Source organism: Sander vitreus, chromosome 6, assembly GCF_031162955.1.
Source record: "Sander vitreus isolate 19-12246 chromosome 6, sanVit1, whole genome shotgun sequence".
Taxonomy (NCBI): domain Eukaryota; kingdom Metazoa; phylum Chordata; class Actinopteri; order Perciformes; family Percidae; genus Sander; species Sander vitreus.
The window spans coordinates 30,122,398-30,143,856 of NC_135860.1; the positions used below are offsets into that span (position 1 = coordinate 30,122,398).

General features: G+C 41.0%; 1 protein-coding gene and 1 long non-coding RNA gene across 2 annotated transcripts; one reads left to right on the plus strand and one right to left on the minus strand.

Moving 5' to 3' along the window:
- Positions 1 to 3,104: 3,104 nt before the first annotated feature.
- tent5aa (terminal nucleotidyltransferase 5Aa) lies at positions 3,105 to 8,368 on the minus strand. Its single transcript, XM_078253681.1, has 2 exons — positions 7,078 to 8,368; positions 3,105 to 6,562 (listed from the first exon to the last, which is right to left on the minus strand). The coding sequence occupies exons 1-2, from the start codon at positions 7,501 to 7,503 to the stop codon at positions 5,783 to 5,785; spliced, it is 1,206 nt and encodes a 401-aa protein (XP_078109807.1). The 5' UTR covers positions 7,504 to 8,368; the 3' UTR covers positions 3,105 to 5,782.
- On the plus strand, positions 7,200 to 10,718 carry LOC144520061 (uncharacterized). Its single transcript, XR_013502167.1, has 3 exons — positions 7,200 to 7,504; positions 9,736 to 9,933; positions 10,428 to 10,718. It is a non-coding gene; the product is annotated as an uncharacterized LOC144520061 (long non-coding RNA).
- The last annotated feature ends 10,741 nt before the right edge of the window (positions 10,719 to 21,459 follow it).

Sequence of the window (21,459 nt, forward strand, 5' to 3'; positions counted from 1 at the left end):
CAAAAAAGCAATGTAATGGCGCTTACCCACTGCTAGTACCAGCTCTACTCTACTCGGCTCGGCTCGACGCGGTGCCCCGTCCTCCATTTTCCATTGAAGATTTAGTACCGCCTCGTGCCTGAGGCGAGCGTGGCTGGTCGTCATAGCGACGCCGCATGAAACTGCTGTGACCTAACGTGACACACACACAGAACGTCGAAGGTGTGTTGTTTTTGACTCTCGGCATGAAGACACATTTAGTTTCAAAAGAAGCTGGAGGCAGAAACAAAAAACACAGCTGGCTAAACTATTTAAAAATGGCGGGTTTGTTCAGGACACCCCCGTCTGTCGCTAGCAATGATGACGCAGTGATTGGTGACGAATCTCTCCGAGTACCTGTTAGTACCTGTTAGCAGGTACCAGGGACTTTTTTCGTAATGGAAAACCAAAAAAGACGAGTCGAGGCGAGGCGAGGCGAGGCGAGGCGAGGCGAGCAGGTACCGTGTAATGGAAAAACGCCTTAAGCATTCATTCGTAGTTGTGTCCAATATTTACTTTACTTTTAGCGCTGTTTTTTGTGCCAACCAACTCCTGAGGGAAATAAAGTGAGGGGAGCTAAATGCTCAACTATCTTAACCAAGAGTCACTAACTTTGTCTGCCATTTGGTGCTGAACAAGTGGGTTATCAGAGCAAATTATGCCAAAAGCAGCTACCTTCTGCAGCTAATGAGAGCACTAAGAATGAACAAAAACAATAAAGTTGCAGGTGCTCAAAGGGACAAAATCAAAAATACATATTTTTCCTCTTACCTGTAGAGCTATTTATCAGTCTAAATTGTTTTGGTGTGAGTTTTCCAGTGTTGGAGATATTGGCCGCACAGATGTCTGCCTTCTCTCCAATATAATGGAACTAGATTACACTCGGCTTGTGGTGCTCAAAGTGCCAAAAAATACATTTGAAAAACTCAACAGCAATGTGTCTCTGCAGATGTCATGACCTAGTTACTCAACACAATCCACAGACCTAGTTGTGAGCAGTTTCATATAGGAACTAGTTTCTTTCTACCGAACTACACCAGCCAACCGAATCACTGAGCAGAAGGAAGCGTACTCGTGGACGAGAGGCTCATTCTCTTCGGCCAAGCTGTAACTGGAAAGACACATTGCTGTTGAGTTTTTTAAATGTATTTTTTGGCGCTTTGAGCACTACAAGCACAGTGCCAACTAGTTTCATTATATTGGAGAGAAAGCAGAGATTTCAACAGACAATATCTCCAACACTGGGAAACTCACACCCAAACTATCTAGACTGATAAATAGCACTACAGGTAAGAGGGAAAATATGTATTTTTAATTTGGGGTGAACTGTCCTTTTAAACCAAAACAATGAGCTGAAAGCAGCTTAAAACACAGTACAGCTGAGTAGAACTGTAGTCAGGCGATAATTATTGATATAATAATGTTGATTTTTGCAGCTTTAAAGCAAATTTTGTGTCAGATAATTGAAAATATAAACCCACCTAAGTTGAACAAATGTGACTGATGGAGTCAGGGTGAATTCCCTAAAACTGAGTCCATGTAAAATCAAAGACGGCACATGACTCTTAAAATGCTCTTGATAGCTTTCTAGTTTGTGCTGCCGCTGGTGGCTGGAAGCTATGGTGCAATAAGAATAATGTTTCTATATGAAGGTAAGACTTGATGATAAAACCGATGAAATGAAAAAAATGCAAGACATCAAAAAAGCAGCTCTATAAATCTTAAATCTTAAATCTTAGCTCTTAAATTCTTGAAATAGGTGCGTCACTCAGGAAGCCATCCAACAATATGACCTTCCTGCATCTCAGTCATCATGTGAACACTTTAAAGGATAGTTTCACATTTGTTAGTCTGTCTCAATACTCACATGTCCACATGTACAAAGTGTTTGTGGTCGCTGCATTCACTTCCTCCTGTCCTTTAAAAATCCCTTCCTGATGTGATTTCATTATAAGTAATGGGGGACAACATCCACAGTCCTCGTTCTGTGCAAAAATACACAGCTGAAGATAATACGGGGCTTCAGCAGTCGGAGTTAGTCAAATCAAGTCCTATCTAGTCTATTTTATACATTCTTTCAACGTACATATGGGCATGCTTGTTTTATGGTAGACTTGAAGAAATGTGGTCCTATCCTTTATGAAAAACCAATCAAAGGTACACAACGAATGTTTGTGCATGTGCCTGAATGTGCATTTCCATTTAGCCTCAACCTGTCAATCATTCCTTCAGATGGCCCAGATTAATGAGCTGTAAATGAGCTTGAGTGAAAGCAATCATGTTCTTATCAAGTCTGCTATTAATAGCACTGTGTCATGGCCTACATGTCTTACTCATTCTGCATTTTGTTCTTCTCTTCCCATATCCCTCTACACGTAGGACTCTTTGTTATCTGCGACAGTCAGCTCTGCTGTGGAGAGTTTTGTTGCAGCCTGACAGCCATGAGATAGTTGCCGGTTAGGGTTAGGTCGGTGGGGGGGCTGTTAACAGAGAGAATTTGATGAGCAGGCAAATATATTCATTCTACAAAAGCGTTGAAGTTTCTTTTTTGAGGGGATGCAAATCCCCTCACATTCAACAACAGCTCTTTCTGGCAGCAGCGGGCCAGTTCTGGACGGGTTTCTGGCTGGGCCTGTTGGGCCCGGCAGGCCATGGTAGGGATTTTCCTCTCTGAGTGAGTAGGCAGGGAAGCCGTCTGAAAGCCCCTGAGTGGCTAACGTCAATAAAAAAAAGAGACACTCTCACTGTCATTTAAAAAGAATCAAACTGAATTGTATCGATAAATGAGCATTTCCTCATGTTTGGCAGGTTTCCTTCTGGACCAAACCAGTGCAGTCAACTCGATCTAGACCTCAAACTAATAAAAAACCGAGAGACATGACAAATCTGGTTTTCAGATATTTTATTGATGAAAACATCTTTAACCTTTTGACCCATTGGACACATGACATAATATAGCAAAAAAGCTATTGAGAACATATCCTCTGAAGCCCGATCACAGATTCAAAAGCACTGCAACACCCGCAGTGTCTGATACATTTATAAAAATAACAATCATTAAAAAATATACATACAAGACAAGGATCTTTTTCTGTCTTCAAAGTGTGATTTGTAAAAGACTTGAACTTTGACATGAACAGAAACAGATATTTGAGACGACGCATACACGACAACGCAGTAACCCACAGCCTCTAACCGACAGGCACGAGCACTAACTGACAGCCAGACTGGAGCTAGCTAGCAAGTCAGCTGTTAGGACTTCACTGAGTATAAAATGACAACACATTGCCTGCACAGTCCAAAGGATACTATCGACGTGGACAATCACTGAGAAGATAAAACAACCAAGAGTGGATTATCAGAATCAGGATGAAAAAGAAATGATTTTTCAGCCAGAGAACTTGTCTTTTTTCAACGCAGTGTTGCGTTGATGCTGGTCTTCTGGGCCTAAAATACCTTTTAATGCTTGTAATGTAACCATTCATATTTTGAAATCAGGAAAGGCTGCAGTATAGTTTGCAAGGAGTAAGTGAGTTGGCAAAAGCTGAAGCATGTAATCATATATGTACACAGTTCTTTAAAATGGTGTGGAATGAATCATAAAAAAAAAAAAACATTAATAAGCATCATTTAAAGCAACCTCACAAATGAAACGTAGGTTACTTAAAGTCTCCTGAAGCTGGTGTGAATGCATGCAATTTTTCTTCAGTTTCCACTCTTTTTTTTTAAATCAACACTCCTGATTAAAAACGAGAGCAAATGCTGATAACAGAATGATTGATCTCCCTGCAAAAAAAAGGGGAGAGCTGCAGAACTGTCCAGTACGTTGTAGTCTGACCCTAACAGAGTCAGTTTGTACACTAACGCGTGGTAGCCCTAGAGGGATGAACCCCATCACCAGCTGCACCCATCTCTCCAGACCGACCGACTCACTCTCCCTCCCGCCTTGTAACCACTACCTTTTCCTTTTTCTCCCCCTACTGTCTATCTCCCCATGTTCAATATCAACACAGCATATTTTCCTACGTCAACATATTCTATTCTACTTTAGGGCTATGAGCGGGGCCAATGAAATGTTTGGCACAACATTTTCTGAACTCTGCAGACCCAACCCCAGCTAAGTTCAAGCTCTTCAGCAGCAGCTGAGGAATTCCCTGCCAGGGTGCTACAGCAAATAGTGTCTCATCATCTGAGCTGTCTCTGCAAATAGCCTTCTGCCGTAGGAGGGAAGCATAGGGAACAGAGACCAGCTCTCTGAATGCAGGCTTTCCCCTCTCTCTCTCTCTCTCTCTCTCTCTCTCTCTCTCTCTCTCTCTCTCTCTCTCTTATATAATTCTTGAGAAATAGTTTTTTTTCTCAGATGAGAAAAAGAGAAGCACCACTGTACAAAATATACAGAAAATTGTGTGCGAGTAAACATTTTCCTTGTTGCTGATGATTTAAAAAAGGCTTGCCATCCTTTCTCATAACACGTGCAATTCCTGTATTGCATGGGGCTGGATTCAAATAATCGATTCTCCAATTAAAATGGATTTTGGTTTGAGCGATGGTTTGTATGCCTTTTCACCATGGATGTGGTGAATTGACCCCCCTTCTATTATTCTGTGAGAATCTATTTTATATCCAAGCAAAATTGGTATCGTAACAGAAAATCCCCTCACCTGATTTATATTGAATCGAAAATGTATTGAATCGGGACCCTGTGAATCGGAATCAAATCAATTCTGGAAATCATTGGCGATACCCAGCCCTAATACAGCGTGTTTGGTTCCTCCCTCACAGAAGATAGAATATAGAGTTTCCAAATGCTCACGCGACAAAAATGTGAATCTTGCAGCAATCCGTCGATCACACATTTGAATGCTACTTTACTGCAAAATCCACACTAACGCATAGTGCTCTTTTTTCGTCCAAAAATACAAACACTGACTGCATGATTTCACGTATACATTCACAAGCCTCTGGGGTGCTATTTGTCTTGGGTGCCTGACTATAAACACAGTGGTGCTAATCCACAAAAATCATTCTTTTATAGGCACTTATAAACACATGTATGTTCACATATACAAATAGACATAGCTTCATGTTTTGTTTATTTACCACCCCATCAAAATAGGGTTTTAATGTTAGAAACAATCCCAAAAAAAATCTTTGGTCTGTAAACAACCATAATATATCCAAATGCAAGGCGGAGATGCCAGTTTGTTTTCCAAACTAATTTAACAGCGTCTTGCCTCAGTTAAGCTGGCATACAGCAGAGTCTAAGTGTGTGTGTGTGTGTGTGTGTGTGTGTGTGTGTGTAGTAGTAGCTGTCAGGGCCCTGATGCAGCCGTTTGTTTGCTCTGCCGTCGGAACGTGCTGGCTAATCAGTTCTTGACAGATTCAATCAATCTCGCACAGTTTCGATGACATTTGTGCTGCACGCATTCAAAGGCCGTCACACATTTGCAATTAGCCCTGATTGCCAAGCTACCCAAATGAGTCTTTCCCAAACCTGGTTGGCCTGGGCAGGATCAGTTGACGTTGGCATTTTAAAATCAGAAAATGTGAGATATTCACATTGAAATAAGTACTCGAGGTGAAAGCCAAACGTTCATACTCAATTTATGAACAAAAACACAAGCTTTGATGCAAAACATTAAAAAAGAAGACTCCTTTTTTTTTTTTTTCCGGCAGCTGTCAAACACTGGGCAGGTTTGAGTATGCTGCTCATTCCTGTTTAAACAGCTCAGACTCTCTCCCTCCACCTTTCCTCAGGGCTGACTCAGTTACAGGGCAGCCAGGTGGAGTATGCATGCTGCTGGCAAGCAAACACCGGCTGAACCTGTGCTATGTAGTAGTTACTGAAGTTGCCATCTGCCACATAAGGAGCAGGTTGGTAGTAACAGGTAACATTAGCCACGTTGGGGATGACGTTCTGCTCGGCGAGAACGCGCACCGCTAGCATGGCTATGAGGCCTAAGGTCTGCCGCCTCTCGTGTCCCATCAGGCACACCGTGCTCTCGTTGACCACTCCGTGGAGGGTCATCAGGTAGTCGTACTTGCGGTCCTCCAGGCCTACAAAGTGGTTTTGAAGATAGGACTCCAGCTTACGCTGCTGCTCGCCAATGTCCGAGAAGTCGATGAAGAAGCGTGAGCACATGTAGCGCTGCAGAGACTTCATCTCGGACTCGGAGGCGGCGCGGAAACCCCTCACCAGCAGGTGACAGTACTTGAGCAGACCCCCGCCTCGGATCTCTTCCGGGTTCCGGGTGCAGATGAACTTGTGACGTAGGTGGTCCAGGGCCTCGCTGAAGTCGCCGTACACACTCTCGCCCATGATGGTGGGGTGAAAGGTCTCGGTCATTGGGTTCTCGGAGCACTCGTAGAACAGCAGCAGGGAGTCCAGTTTGATCTGAAAGGAGTCCACGCTGAACTCAAACTGCCGCCGAAGAGAGTCCACAAACTTCAGCTCCACATTCTTTCCCCGGTTGTTGGAGAGGGAGATGAGACTCCAGCGGTCTGAGTCATTACACACCTTCACCATCTTCTGCACATAGGCTTCCTGTGTGTGTGTGTGTGTGTGTGTGTGTGTGTGTGTGTGTGTGTGTGTGTGTGTGTGTGTGTGTGTGTGAGGGAAAGAGAGAGAAAGCAAGAACATAAATATTAAGTAGATAGCCTTAAAAGTACAGTAAATACTTTAACAGAGCCATGCACATGCACATTTAGGCCTAATTTTGCATTGTGCAAGTAGGTTTTATATTTAATAAACATGTATCTGTATGTATAAGTTACAGCTGCATGCTTTGTGTTATAAATATTGTGTTATTAGCGTACATTGACCCAGATGTACTTGGATATGGGATCTAGGTGGCTGAGCTTCCAAATTAGTTTAACTCAATCCTTTTAACTACAGAAAACCCACATTTTACTATCACTAAACTATAATTGCACATTAGGCCGCGTTAATGGTCGTTAAGCAAATGCAATTAGTTCTAATCACATTTCTAAAAGTAAACAATTGAAGCGGGGGGGGGAGAGAGAGAGAGAGAGGAGAAAAAGTTGTCAGAGTGCATGTACCTTTAACGTTAACGGGCTTATTTTCTCTTTATTCACACAGTCGGGTAAAAAATCCAGCAGACAGTCCAAAACTATGTCCTTCACAGTCTGGAAATCACTTTCACCTTTCATATCTGCGCAAAATATGAGGTCTAGGTCCTTATAGCCCAGTCCGCTATCCCCGTGCAGGATGTGGCTGGCTGCAGAGCCGTTTAACCGAACGTCCCGGACGTGGATCTGCTTCTCCTCCATCCGACTCCGCACCACTTTCACGATCTGCCGCGGCTGCATCTCCAAAGTGGGGAAGTTCCCCCGGCCGTGGATCGGGATGGTCTCCGTCAGGATGGCGTCCAGCCGCTGCACTTGCTCCCAGTGGAGGACGCTAACGTTGCTGCCTTCGGTGTCAGACATGTTGCTGGTGGTGGAGCTACTGTCGTCCTCTGACATGGTGAAATGGGGGGGAAAGGGGGGGGGGGAGTCCTCAGCGATTCCAATAAAAGAAAAAGAAAAAAAAAAAAGAAGAAGAAAAAAAGAGTTTTCTCAAAATAGGAGCAAATCAGTGATGGCGTCTTTGCGCACAAATTCTTTATCGTAGGGTGACTGCAACTTCGTCCGCATCAGGATTCTTAGTATCTGAAGTCGTCCGAATTGACTGTAAACACATAGAAGAAGAAAAATATGAATAACCCAAGGCAAATATTGAGAGTTGCAGCGGTGCGTAACAGTTTGCGCAGTAAAGTAAGCATGTAGTTGGAGATCCAGTGGCGCAGCAGACAGTCGAGCTGGTGGTTGTGTTGAGGAAGAAGTGCAACCAGTCAACACGCGTGTAGAAAACGAGACCTAACTTTCTCTTCTTTTTCTCGCTGCTTTTAAAACATTTGCCCCGGTGCCCCGGTGACACTGTCAATGCGTCCTAACGCTGCGCATCACGGTCTTTGAAGCTCTCTGATGATCCAGGAGGGGGTTTGTTTTTCCGGCTGTGACTCCATCGCCCAAAGGCACGCCTATGATTTTATGAATTTGCATGAATAAGCTGCTCCTCAAGTCGCACTTTGGCACAATCCTCCGCTCCGATCAACCCCTCACAGGAATCTTGTGGATTTTTACGCACAGTTCCTACATATTTTACTTTCTCCTTTTGCTTCCAAGAAATAATCCCGTCGATGCCGTTTGAATGCGCTCAGGAAATCCAGCTTTGTTTTCCCCCCAACTCTGTTTAGTTCAACATGTTTTTTCCCCCACTCGTGGAGAAGTTAACTGTTAACTACCCACTTGACATGCTGCGAGCTTCTGCAACAGTTAGTTAGCTCTGTGGTCTGAAGATGTCAGCTGTGTTTCACCCCGCCCCCCCCTGACAGTCTGCTGCTCACTGAAAGCCCTGCTCAACATGAGCACACTGTTAAGGCTCCACTTTGTAAACCAGCAGCACACTTTACTCATATTCTCATAATGCTTTGAATCTGTAGGCCTTGAAGTGCTCATTTACATTAACAGGATATTACTCCCCCCACTATTCAATATTTTCTGCTGAAAAGCAGAATTGATGCACCTGAATTCATTCATAAATTACAAGATATTTAGAGCCAGGTGCCATCATCCTTCTATAACAAAATATAGAATTCAAAAAATAAAAAGCAAAATAAATGAATATACCATTTTTTGTTTTTAAATCTCTGTCAGATTCAACTGGTGCTGATCTGCATGTAAAGCTCACTTGGTGTGGCCATGTCGCCCTCTGTGGGCTGTTTTAGGTTTTGACATAAAGTAATAACAGTGTCTTAAAGGGACTATTTCCTATTTAAGTGTCACATGAAAGTAACTTGTAGGCTACTAACTCAAATAGCCACCAAGGAAATGGGACTTGTGTTGTTTGAAACAGACAGGACATATTATCTCTGTGAGCTCATAATCCTCCCAGACCACGAACACTTCCAGATCAGGGTCTGCAGCCTCTCCCTGGTAGGAACTGTAAAAGCACCTTTAAATACAACTCAAGTCAATAAGGGTCTTTGAAAGCACTACATGATGTTCCTTTAGAGACTATTCTAGCCCTGCTTTTCTGTACAGGCTCAGTTTGTCTTAGGGAAACCTATTTAGAAATGTATTCATATTCTGTCCAGGCACCAGACAGTCCCTGGTTCAGGCAGCACTTGCATGTGAGGGGCTTCAGTGGAGGTGAGGCCCAGCGGAAAGTTAAGGGGCAGGCAACAGCCATGTCAGGGTATGGCTGTTGCATACACACCGATGCTCCATTAGGCAGCGTAAAGCCCTGCGTCACTAGCCACCCAGATCTGTAAACCCTGATTATCCCATTTACTCTGTTGCACTTGTCTTAACTCCAAGGCCCACACAGAAGCTGTGCCTCTGCACAGTGTCACTCTGGTCTGCAGGAGGGGACACACAGACAGTGAGTTTTATTCATGTTTACGATCACATGGTGCAGCTTTTACAGCGAATACAGCAGTAAAAACGAGCTCCTGAATCACCATCATTTCAAATTAAGAGCTCAGAAAGAAAATGTCAGGGTTTTGTGTACATGCATGGTGTGAAACAAATTTACAAATGAAGAGCTCCGAAAGAAAATGTCATTTTAAAAATTTTTTTTTTTATTTATATATATATATATTTTTTTATATATAACTTTGGTTTTCATACTTTGCTTTGGCGCGTGTCAGACAGGTTGATCGCAGGTCCGTGAAATTGAATCTCACATCTGGAAACGTACATGGAACTATCAGTCAGTTACAACGGATCCGAGAGCCCCCTCGTCAATGTGTTTCCCAGGTGTGGAGAGATGGTTGCCATGGTTTGGACCGGGTCCCTCCGCCCAGCACGGTGCAAAGCTAAATCAAAGCCGCTGTCAGAGACTAACAGCAGGTATACGCATACAGCACAACACAGAGCTCTACTGATGGGTTGTTTTGCATAAATACTATACCTAGCACCTCATTACTCACTGTGAAATGGATGATTCATTGGTTGGTGGTTATGGAAGGACATGAATGACATTATGTTGTCAGAAAATTAAATGGGAGCAAGAATTCAAAAACAGTAAACACCTCGGGTGATGCCGATGTCTTTGCCGGTCATCTGATTTGAGTTTGTATTAATTTAGTCAAAATGTTCAGCAACTTCAAATATGGAAAGGAAAAAAAAAAGAATTCCAAAAACACAGCGATGTTTCCCCTCTGCTTCTCTTCTATTCATCATAAAGCAATCTTTTACTAGCAACGTGTTTGCCAGAGGCAAACTGGACAGTTGAGCCCAATAAAAAAAGAGTTTTGTTTTTCAGGCCATTTATCTGACTGCATGAGTTGGATTTATGTACCATGAAGTGTAACATCTCCGTTGCCTTTGGGTTTTTCCTTTAGGTCAGGAAGGTCAGGACTGTCTGCTGGGATGGACCATCAAAGCTTGGATTAATCACATGATCCAGTATCTCATATCAACTGCACTGATGTATCATGATGGCTACTTTCTCTCAATTCAACACTGCACTCACATTTAGTGACATTTTAAGGGGGTTTTTGCATCTTTTTTTGTAGCTGTACCTGTGCCTAATGTCATCAGTATGGAGCTCCAAAATGTTCAATATAAAATTAAAAAAGACATAATTAGGTCAATTATTATATGAATAAATAATGTAATATGTGTTTTGACCAGATCATTGTGAAATAATAAATACTATGCAAATACTAAAACCAAATGAATTATTATGAAATATTATTAACTTTTATTTCATTATATTTTTGTATTTCAAAAGTCTGTTTTCATTTCATAATAGAGAGAAGAAGTTCCTCCCCTTTCTGGTGTTTACCATCAGACTACATTTGAGAAAAATATATGTACGGGAGTAAATGGAGCCAGACTTAGCAGCATCAGCAGCTAACTGGCTATTTCCGAGTTACCTCTGCAGTAGTCTCGCATTGCCAGACCTTCCTCCACAGCGCTGCGGAGGAGGGTCTGGCTAGTCCACACAGCATTCCGGGATGGGAGAAAAACGTGCTCTGGTTTATTGGCATTTCTTTAAACCAATCACAATCATCTTGGGCGGTGCTAAGCACTGGACGGAGCCACGGTGCCTCTGCAAAATAGCCTCGGGAAGGAACTTGTTTTGGTTCAAAAGTAGTTTTAGTCGTGCAGCAGAAAACTCAGATTGGACAGATAGTCTAGCTAGCTGTCTGGATTTACCCTGCAGAGATCTGAGGAGCAGTTAACCATAGTCCTCACAAATCCACCAGAGTTTAAAATGACAACACAAAGAAAGCGGGGGGTAACAGACATCCGTGGCTGTTGTAAAACGGAGCTACTTTGTTAGCTAGCTCGCGGTTGGTTAGCCTGCTGGGAGGATGAGGGCACATGTGATTGGCTAAGGGCAAAAGGGACATTATGAAATAAATCCAGATTTTTAAAAAAGAAGGAACATTTAAAAATAAAATGAATGTATCTGTTCTTTTATGTATTTCATTCATATGATTATTTTATAATGTATTTATTTATGTAATATTGAATACTTGGGGACTCCATAATCCAGAGTTTTCTTTGCCGTTTAAAAGGTTCTGTGAACAATTTCAGTGACGGTCCATGTGTTGTTTCCTTCTTTACAAGAATAATATTTTGGAAAAAACACTTAATTCCTGAACAATTATGACACATTGAATATAATTAATAGTATCATTCACCTCTGCATAAAAATATAGATTTCAGCAAAACCCCATATGGGTTATCTTCTGTAATTGGCCTGCAATAAAGAAACGCCTGCTAAACACATCACCGCCGATGCACTTTGATGTTCTACCTATTTTCTAATTACAGCTATTTTTAAGGAATGGAGCTGTGTGACATTTTGTTTGTTTACGGTATCAGCCAGAAGAGATGTTAAGGTTCAGGTTCCTCCTGTGTAATTATTAGAATATGTGTCTCATTAGGAGCAATCCAGCGAAAACCTGACCTTTTTCTACCAACCTCACATTCAGCAGAGGAAGGGAAAACAGCCGCTTGTTATGTTGCGCCAAAATGGAAAAATGAGCAGCGATGAGTGATGAAACAATTCCTGCAAGGTGCAAAACAAAGCTCTGTTGGCTTGTGTGCAGAGTCTTTTGTGATGACAGTAGGTGATTTAAATCCAGTGTCAAACAATAGACATTTCATTTTTTTAACTGTCAACAGAAGGGGGAATCCTTTCTCTGCTGCTGGGGTAACTGAGGAAAGTAAAGACGAAGGAATAACAGGGTGTCAAATTCAATCGGAAACACATGAGCTCAGAAACTATGCAGCCAGCGTGACCATGGTCTCAGATACCGTATGGGCGACCAGTTTCTGAGCCAGTGTTGCTTGAGAAAACGCGAGTGATGACATAACTAGAGAACAAATAGCCAGGTATTGCCACCCCCCCTCTCTGTCTCCTCGCCCACCTTTTCACAGAGATAACTGGATTTCCAGGAGGGTCACATCAGTTTGTCCCGGCTGTCTAAGAGATATTCCCACCGCTGACAGCAGAGTTAGTTTTGGTTGGGGATCAGAGGCACAAGGAAAGAAATGGGATTTCCAGAACCTTTTCAGTCAAACTGCTTCTGACCCTCAGTGACAGTAAACTGGAGAATCGCTCCGCCGTCGAGGAAAAGTAGCATGGGGTTATACAGGGTCTGTGGAGAGAAGAAGCAGCAGTAGCAATCACTTCAGTACAGAAAAAACCCTTTATTTCAGATTTTTATCTCCAAGGGTTGGCGTGTGCGGTAAGCTTGGTTTCAAATTATCCTGGAAAATTAATGCGGAAGGTTACAGGCGGGGTCCTGTTTCACAGGGAGATAGAGAGGCCCATATCTCACCTAATCTGCCTTATTATATGTCTCTGAGATCTCACAGCCTGCAGGTCCAGGGACAGTAAAGGAGCTGAATGCTGCTGCTGAAGCACTTGAGACACTAATAGATGCTACAGACACGCTGTGATCTTGTCTGGGGATTGTGTCACCCCCACACCCCCCCACACCACACACCACACACACACACACACACACACACACACACATCCCCCACCCCCCCACACCCATACCCACCTCAAACAGCCACGCCTTTAACTCAAGCATTGTTTTCTAATCTGTCGTTGTAACTGTACGCTTAAACGCACCTTGGGCCTTTCACAGAAGTGCAGGGGCGTCAGACTGGGGGGGGGGGAAAGGGGACTGAGTATCCAGGGCCTTCATGTGAGGAGGGCCCAAAAAGATGCTAGATCGAATAGCTGTGGATGCGGGGAGGGGCCCATAGAAAATGCCTTTCTACAGGGCCCAGAATTTTGTGCTACACCCCTGCACGGGTGTGTCCATTTACAGTAGCAACATGTCATTAGCAGTCATTCGAGATGGAAGCATGAAAGAAAAGACAGGAGGATCAGCAGGGACTTGGAACAAACATATATTGTGTACCTTAATTTAGTGGAAGAATAGTTTGAAATTGTTGGGAAAATACACTTCACTTTCTTACAGAGAGTAGTGTTCAGTTCTATTCGATTCACTTTTATTTATAGTGTCAAATCATAACAGAAGTTACCTCAGGACACTTTACAGATAGAGTAGGTCTACACCGCAGTCTATAAGAAGTGAAAAAGATTGATACCATTCTCGTGTCTGTACAGCAATAAGAAGCTGCAGCCAGCAGCCAGTTAGCTTAATTTAGCATAAAGATTAGAAACACAAGAAACAGTTAGCCTGCGTCTGTCCAAAAGTAACGAAAACGACAATTTGTGTTTTATCGGGGGTTTTGTTTGGGACTATTTCTTGGCCAGGCGCAAAGTTGCCAGCAGCAATGCTCGTAAAACCAAAAATCAATAGCAAACCAAAAACCTGTCGTTTTTACACTTTGGTTTTTGTACGGATTAAACAAACAAGATAGCCTATAACATGTTAATTATTGAGGTGTTAGAAGGTGGATTTTGTTACCAATGGAAACAGCCAGGTGTTCCCCGTTTCTAATTTTTATGCTAGCATAAAAATGAGAAATATATAAAATATAAAATATAAAATACAAAATAAATAAAATAGCATATATAGCTTTATATTTACTGTGAAGACATGAGAGTGGTATAGAAGTTCTCATCTGGCAAGAAAGTGATTAACCCGCAATTTCCACCAACTGCAGAACGTCTGCGGATCCGCTCCGCAGTGTCCCCGTTTTAAGTTTACAAAGATAAAAACATTACCTGTTTGGGAGTATTTACGCTTCTGAGCTGAAAATGTCCCCGGATTTTATCTCAGAAATCTGGTCACCTTAAGATACGCAGAGCTTCTATTTTTGCCGGATGCCGGAGAGCTCCGCAGGACTTCAGCACAGGGCAGACTGTGCGGGACAGGAAGTCGAGCACAGAAACAAAATAAAACATCCGGTTAATTTTCAAAATAAAATACACCGTGCTCACGGCGGATCATATTTCCCTGCACTACACCTTGAAAACGTCATAATGGGCGGAGACAGGCCTGAAGTCAACAGATCATACGTGAATTCGCGAGATCTCGTGGGTCCTCGTGACTACAGCTGTCAGTCATGGCCGCAGCCGTTCCACAACAAATCCGGACCTGGTGGGTATTGAAGGACGGCGGAGCACGCAGCCAACACGCAGCGGAGCCGGTCCGCAGACGTTCCGCAGTTGGTGGAAATTGCGGGTAACTGTATTTCCCAAAATGTTGAACTATGGCTTTAAAAAGATTGACTTTATATTATGAGAGCAAGATAGAAACAAGCAAAGTCAGAATTGGACCTATAATATGTAGCTTATCTTTGTCGTGAGAGTGTGTTGCTGAGACAGAAAAAGATCCTAAACAAAGTAGACTACATTTTCTCAATTTTGTCCGTCTGAAAAATGCCATTTTAGTGTAAAAATGTTTGGGAGATATGTGGCTTGTGAAAAATGGGTCCAATATTTACTTTGGTGACTATAGGGCGAAATAGTACATCATCTGTGGTCAAGTTCACTTCTCTCATTGGAAACAATAGACTTAGGACCTTCCACTAGTCTCCTAGTCTATAACGTTCCACTTCCGGGATTGCTCCGTTGCCACCGGAGCAATCCCCTGCCGCTTTCTTTGTGTTGACGTTCTAAACTCTGGTGGATTTGTGAGGACTATGGTTAACTGCTCCTCAGATCTCTGCAGGGTAAATCCAGACAGCTAGCTAGACTATCTGTCCAATCTGAGTTTTCTGTTGCACCACTAAAACTACTTTTAAATGTACACATGTTCCACCTCCCCAAGCAATCATGTGCACAAATATATTTTGCATGTAATATCAGTTAAAATGGGGAAGGGTGTGTGTTTACAAAAGTTTTAAGAAAAAAAATGCAGGCGAGAAAAGTAGGAGTTATGCTCTTGAAGGTAGAAGCTTCTGAAAATTTTGCAAAAAAAACAAACTGGAAATCACTCACGTTCCCACACATTCACAACAACTGTCATCACATCCTTTGGTTTGGCCCATGCTTTGTGTCAAAGTCACCAAAACCATGCTGTTTGCCAGGAGACACGTGGAGGCTGTCAGGCTGACAGCAAGAGAAAAGCAAAAGGACGCCAGCTGAACGACAGCCAAGACAGTAGGAAGGCCAGCACGTTTCTGCTCACACTCTCCAAGTGAAACACTTCCTGAGGCCCTAAGGATCTTTGTAAAGCTGCCGGCAAAATGATGGCTGTGAAGAGAACAGGTAATCCAGGGCTAACTGATCCATGTCCACTAAATAGGATTAAAAAGGGCTAGTCGAAAACTTACCCCCTCTCCGACTACATGTCAGCATTCAAGCCAAAGAAGAGTATGAATAACTCCTAAGAAACTCTTAGGGTATTATGGAGGACCGGTCATCAGGCTGACCTACTGTCCCATTTTGCACGGCTACTTCCATATAAAATGGCTTTGCAATTGTCTTTATTTATGTTAGGGAAATTAGATTTGGGCCCCCCCAACCCCCCGTTGCACTGGCCGAATTTGATTACCCCCCCTGTAAATTACGCCTATAAGCTAAACACATGTATGCATTACTTTAGGCCAGGGGTGGCAAACATACGGCCCGTGGGCCAGAGCCGGGCTCGCCAAAGGGTCCAATCAGGCCCACTGGATGACTTTGCAAAGGGGGAAAATTACAAAGACGTAATTAATTCCAAATCCAAATTACCACATTAATCTCAGAAAACATCTGAGTTCTTTTTCCGTAAATTTACGACTTTAATCTTAAAAATGTTTTTAGAAGTTTTTTTTCGGACTATTACCCCTCTCTCGTAACATTATTTATTTTCGTACAATGGAGTTACAACGCTGTAATAGCAGAAGCAACTTGCGTTGCCAACTTCAAGCTTGTCATGTCTAGATCGTTCCATGTTAGTTTTTCCTGTTTTATTTTGTAGATTCTCTGTTCTCCCTTGTGTTGTCTTGTTTTACTTCCTGTCATATATCTTCCCGCCTGTGTGATTACCTGTCCCCGCACTAATGTGTTGCACCTTTGTCTCATTGTCTCCCCAGTCTTGTGTATTTAAGTTCAGTCTTCCCTAGGCCTCTCGCAATATGCAATAAATCTATTAATCGCACGATAAATAAAAATGAGCTTGATCATTTTTAAATGGAAATTATCGCGGCCGGAAAAATTTCCATTTTATTTTTAGTTTTTGACTGTGTTTGGATTTTATTCCAGTGCATTTCTCGTTAACAGAGACTGAGAGTCCATCTTATTTATTGTTTTTGGTTGTTTTGTTCATTTATTGTGGATATTTAAAATGTCTTCCAGTTCCAGTGTTAAATATTCTTTAGAAATAAAAGTGTATTGATCTTTGAAAAGGTGTACCTGTATTATTATGCCATTATCATCATATTAGATGAAAATGCTCTCAGAACAACATTATCGTTTATTGCAATCATTTTCATTTACGTACCTGAGTCATTTGTGGGTCATTCTGTGTGTGTGTGATAGACTAAAGCTGACAAGAAACTCTGTGGCAGATAACATTTCTGATCTTTTTGGAGTGGTTTACTGGTTTGGCCCACTTGAGATCAAATTAAGGGTATGTGGCCCATGAACTAAACTGAGTTTGACACCCCTGCTTTAGGCTATGTATTCTATAGCCTTTTAGCTTACTATTTCAACTTTTCTGCTCGCTAGTTTTCACACACTCTTTATCCATAGCTTGGTCCTGTGTTTGCTGACTCTTTCGATAAAAAAAAAAAAAATATTGTTTGGTTATCGGTTGACCTACTCTACAATCTTACCATGTACCCACTGGATACTGCTGCGGTACCAAGTACCCCTGGTTACAATAGTAAATAGTAGAGCACATCGTTTTGCAGAGAAGACCATGACAGAGCAGTGAAGCATATTTGGGGAAGGTGCACTCTTTCTTTGGGGAGATGGTGGAGGATAGGCCCTGGCCATCAAGCATTCCAGGCAGATGGGAAAGTAATAGGGCCGCCTTCCAGACGGTGAGGATAACTTCAGGATTAATTTGTTTTTGGAGAGAAAGGTACGTTCTAGACACTCCACGGAATACCTCCTACATTCCCAAGCTGCTCTGACTGGATAGTGCCAGGTTAAATGAGCAAGAGCCAAACCCACATTTTTTATTGTCATCTGTTAGGGTCAAGTTCAAAGGGTCAAATTGTTAATGACTCTTAAATAGTTCTCCAACAGATTGTTACGCTAAGCTTACCAGTCCGGTATGCCTTGGAACAACAGAAAGGAAATATTACAGCAGCATTTGACAAGATTATTCTTATTTTTTATAGCAACTGAAATTGTTCAGTTTCAGCTTTTTTTTTTTTTTTTACTTTTCTGAGTAGATTTGTGTGGCTCAAGTCATGTTCCACAACTGTAAACCTATTTTATACAGTCTATGCTGTGAACTAACCAGCTGAAAACTGCTGATTTTGCTTTGTAATTAAGAGATTTTAGGTTTTTTATGAAAACATTGCACTGTTTTTCTCCTACATAGGAAGTTGAAGTCTGAGATAAAAATGAGACGAAGGTTGATGAAAGTAAAAACACATAATGACAGCAACATGAATGTGTGACCTTATCTGCCCTGTAGTACTTGCACTATCAGATCAGTGAATGCAATAAGAAGTTCGTAATGACCATCTTAAATTCAATTGTAAAAGCAAAAGGTGGCTATAACTAGTAAAGTGTTTTGAATTACTCATTATGTTTTGGGACTAAAGTTGTCTTTAAAGTATTAGCTATACATTTTTGTATATACATGAAAAATGTTTTCTTAAAGGTGCTGTAGGTAGGATTGCGAAGATCCAGGACTTGAACCAGCCAAATTAACATCGACAACTTCTCAGTCCCTCCCCCCTTTCTGCTAAAGCCCAAACGGTCTCCTAAGCCCCTCCCCCCACAAGCGAGAATGAATGCGTGTGCATGAGCAGTGAGAATTAATAGAGGTGAATAGTGATTGACTGATAGTGTTTAGTTATAAGCTAATAGTTATAGGCTACTAGTGTTTAGTTATAAGCTAATAGAGTTATAGGCTACTAGTGTTTAGTTATAAGCTAATAGAGTTATAGGCTACTAGTGTTTAGTTATAAGCTAATAGAGTTATAGGCTACTAGTGTTTGAGTTATAAGCTAATAGGTTATAGGCTACTAGTGTTTAGTTATAAGCTAATAGAGTTATAGGCTATTAGTGTTTAGTTATAAGCTAATAGTTATAGGCTACTAGTGTTTAGTTATAAGCTAATAGAGTTATAGGCTACTAGTGTTTAGTTATAAGCTAATAGAGTTATAGGCTACTAGTGTTTAGTTATAAGCTAATAGTTATATTCTACTAGTGTTTAGTTATAAGCTAATAGTTATAGGCTACTAGTGTTTAGTTATAAGCTAATAGAGTTATAGGCTACTAGTGTTTAGTTATAAGCTAATAGAGTTATATTCTACTAGTGTTTAGTTATAAGCTAATAGAGTTATAGGCTACTAGTGTTTAGTTATAAGCTAATAGTTATAGCCTACTAGTGTTTAGTTATAAGCTAATAGTTATAGGCTACTAGTGTTTAGTTATAAGCTAATAGTTATAGGCTACTAGTGTTTAGTTATAAGCTAATAGAGTTATAGGCTACTAGTGTTTAGTTATAAGCTAATAGAGTTATAGGCTACTAGTGTTTAGTTATAAGCTAATAGTTATAGGCTACTAGTGTTTAGTTATAAGCTAATAGTTATATGCTACTAGTGTTTAGTTATAGGCTAATAGTTATATGCTACTAGTGTTTAGTTATAAGCTAATAGTTATAGGCTACTAGTGTTTAGTTATAAGCTAATAGTTATAGGCTACTAGTGTTTAGTTATAAGCTAATAGAGTTATAGGCTACTAGTGTTTAGTTATAAGCTAATAGTTATAGGCTACTAGTGTTTAGTTATAAGCTAATAGAGTTATAGGCTACTAGTGTTTAGTTATAAGCTAATAGAGTTATAGGCTACTAGTGTTTAGTTATAAGCTAATAGAGTTATAGGCTACTAGTGTTTAGTTATAAGCTAATAGTTATAGGCTACTAGTGTTTAGTTATAAGCTAATAGAGTTATAGGCTACTACTGTTGTGCTCGCTTTTACCATGTCCCTAGTGCAAAGTAACAACTCCTACAAGAACTAAAAAAGCCATACAATTATAAACAAATTCAATTTTTTTTATAGGCCATTTTAAACTCTCATTGAGACCATTTTCATGAAGTGACCAACTTTGTTTTTGGAGGGAACTCAAAGGAGTTAAGAAGATTGAGCATTCACTTTCACTCATGTCTTTTTTTCATGTTTCATGATGTTCATGTTTGTCACACTCTCAGAATTCTACCCTGGTAATCTAAATTATGAAGAAAGTTGGTCCGAGAAAATTATTTTTTTTAAACACATTTGATATTGGCTGACATTCAATTGAATTGAAATTGACACATTTCATACTACATCACAGAATGTGTGATTTTTATGCAGGCAAAATGCATAATGACTGATGTTATTCTGACATTTTGGTAGATGCTGGGTGTTATTTATTCCATATGAAAACTTTGTAAACGGTAACACTTTACAATAAGGTACATAAAAAAATAGGTAGTTAATGATTAGTTACTGTTTTTGAAAGAGTAACAAATGATTAGTTACTGTTTTTCAGAAGGGTAGTTACTCTTTCAAAAAACAGTAACTACCCTTCTGAAAAACCGTAACTAATCATTCGTTACCCTTTCAAAAAAACAGTAACTACCCTTCTGAAAAACAGTAACTAATCACTCGTTACTCTTTCAAAAACAGTAACTAATCATTAACTATATTTTTTTGTGTACCTTATTGTAAAGTGTTAAGTAATTCATGGGCACAGAAATGTTGCTGTATAATAGGAATGGCCCTTATATCTAAAAGTAATGGCTAAATGGTGTAGAAAAGAACGTAATTGATAATGGGTTTAAATAGTTAAAAAGCTACAAGTTATGTATAGCCTTAAATGGTTGAAACATCCAGCTTTTCCTTCAAGTATGAATGCAAAACTGACCAAAGCAATGTGAACGTTACAGTTCAGTGGTGGGAAAAAAATATTGTAACAACGTTCACTTTTATGTCATTGAGAGTAAAATAATATCCAGTTCGAAATCAGTCCAAATGAACACATTTGGAACATGACAGAAGGGGCAATAAAGAGACCAGTGCACATACATGATCAGAAACCTCCATACTGTTAGAATCATATGAATGACCAGCTGTCTGTCATGTTCCACGTAAACATCATATCCTCAATAAGCCCAAAACTAGGACACCAATACATGTAAACACACTCATACAGAGTGCACATGTTCAAGTACACGTTAATACTATAGTATTATGTAGGCTGCTTTTTCATGCTTCACGATCTAATTTCAAAACATGTTTGGCACTCCTCTACCTGCAAAAAAACAACATTTTTATTCAGAGCACAGGCGCTGAGGATGAGCAGTTCTTTTGAAAACATTTCACATTGGTTCCAGGCTCGTGGTATCGGCCCCGGCTCGTTGCGGAGTGATGTAAAGCAGCAGACTATTTCTCTAAGGCTTTGATTCATGGGTCATCTCTGCACCGAGTAATAGATCTTAATGTGTAATTAATATTTCCCCCACGAGCTGTCTCTCCCTGACTTCGGATGTGATGCTCTACCTGCAATTACAACCAATAAAATCCCTAAATCGCCACACTTGCTGTTCAGATCAGGGTCATCACAGTTAATCACAGGCTGAGACTTGATAATGGTCCTCTGCTCATGCAGGGCAGCTAAAGTGTCAGGAGACGGGCAGATTAAATCTTTATTAGATGCAGTGAGAGCCACATTTTTCAGTAAAGGACCACGTTTCTACTATATTAAAACGGAAAAATAATTGAGAAACCGTTATCGCCGTCTTTTCATTCTGTCCGCTGAAAGCTAAACTGAAATAGAG

Coding starts and splice junctions, on each gene's coding strand:
- tent5aa (XM_078253681.1), bottom strand. CDS start 7,503: ATGTCAGAGGACGACAGTAGCTCCACCACCAGCAACATGTCTGACACC. Junction 6,563..7,077: donor TAAGCCCGTTAACGTTAAAG/GTACATGCACTC, acceptor ACACACACACAG/GAAGCCTATGTGCAGAAGAT.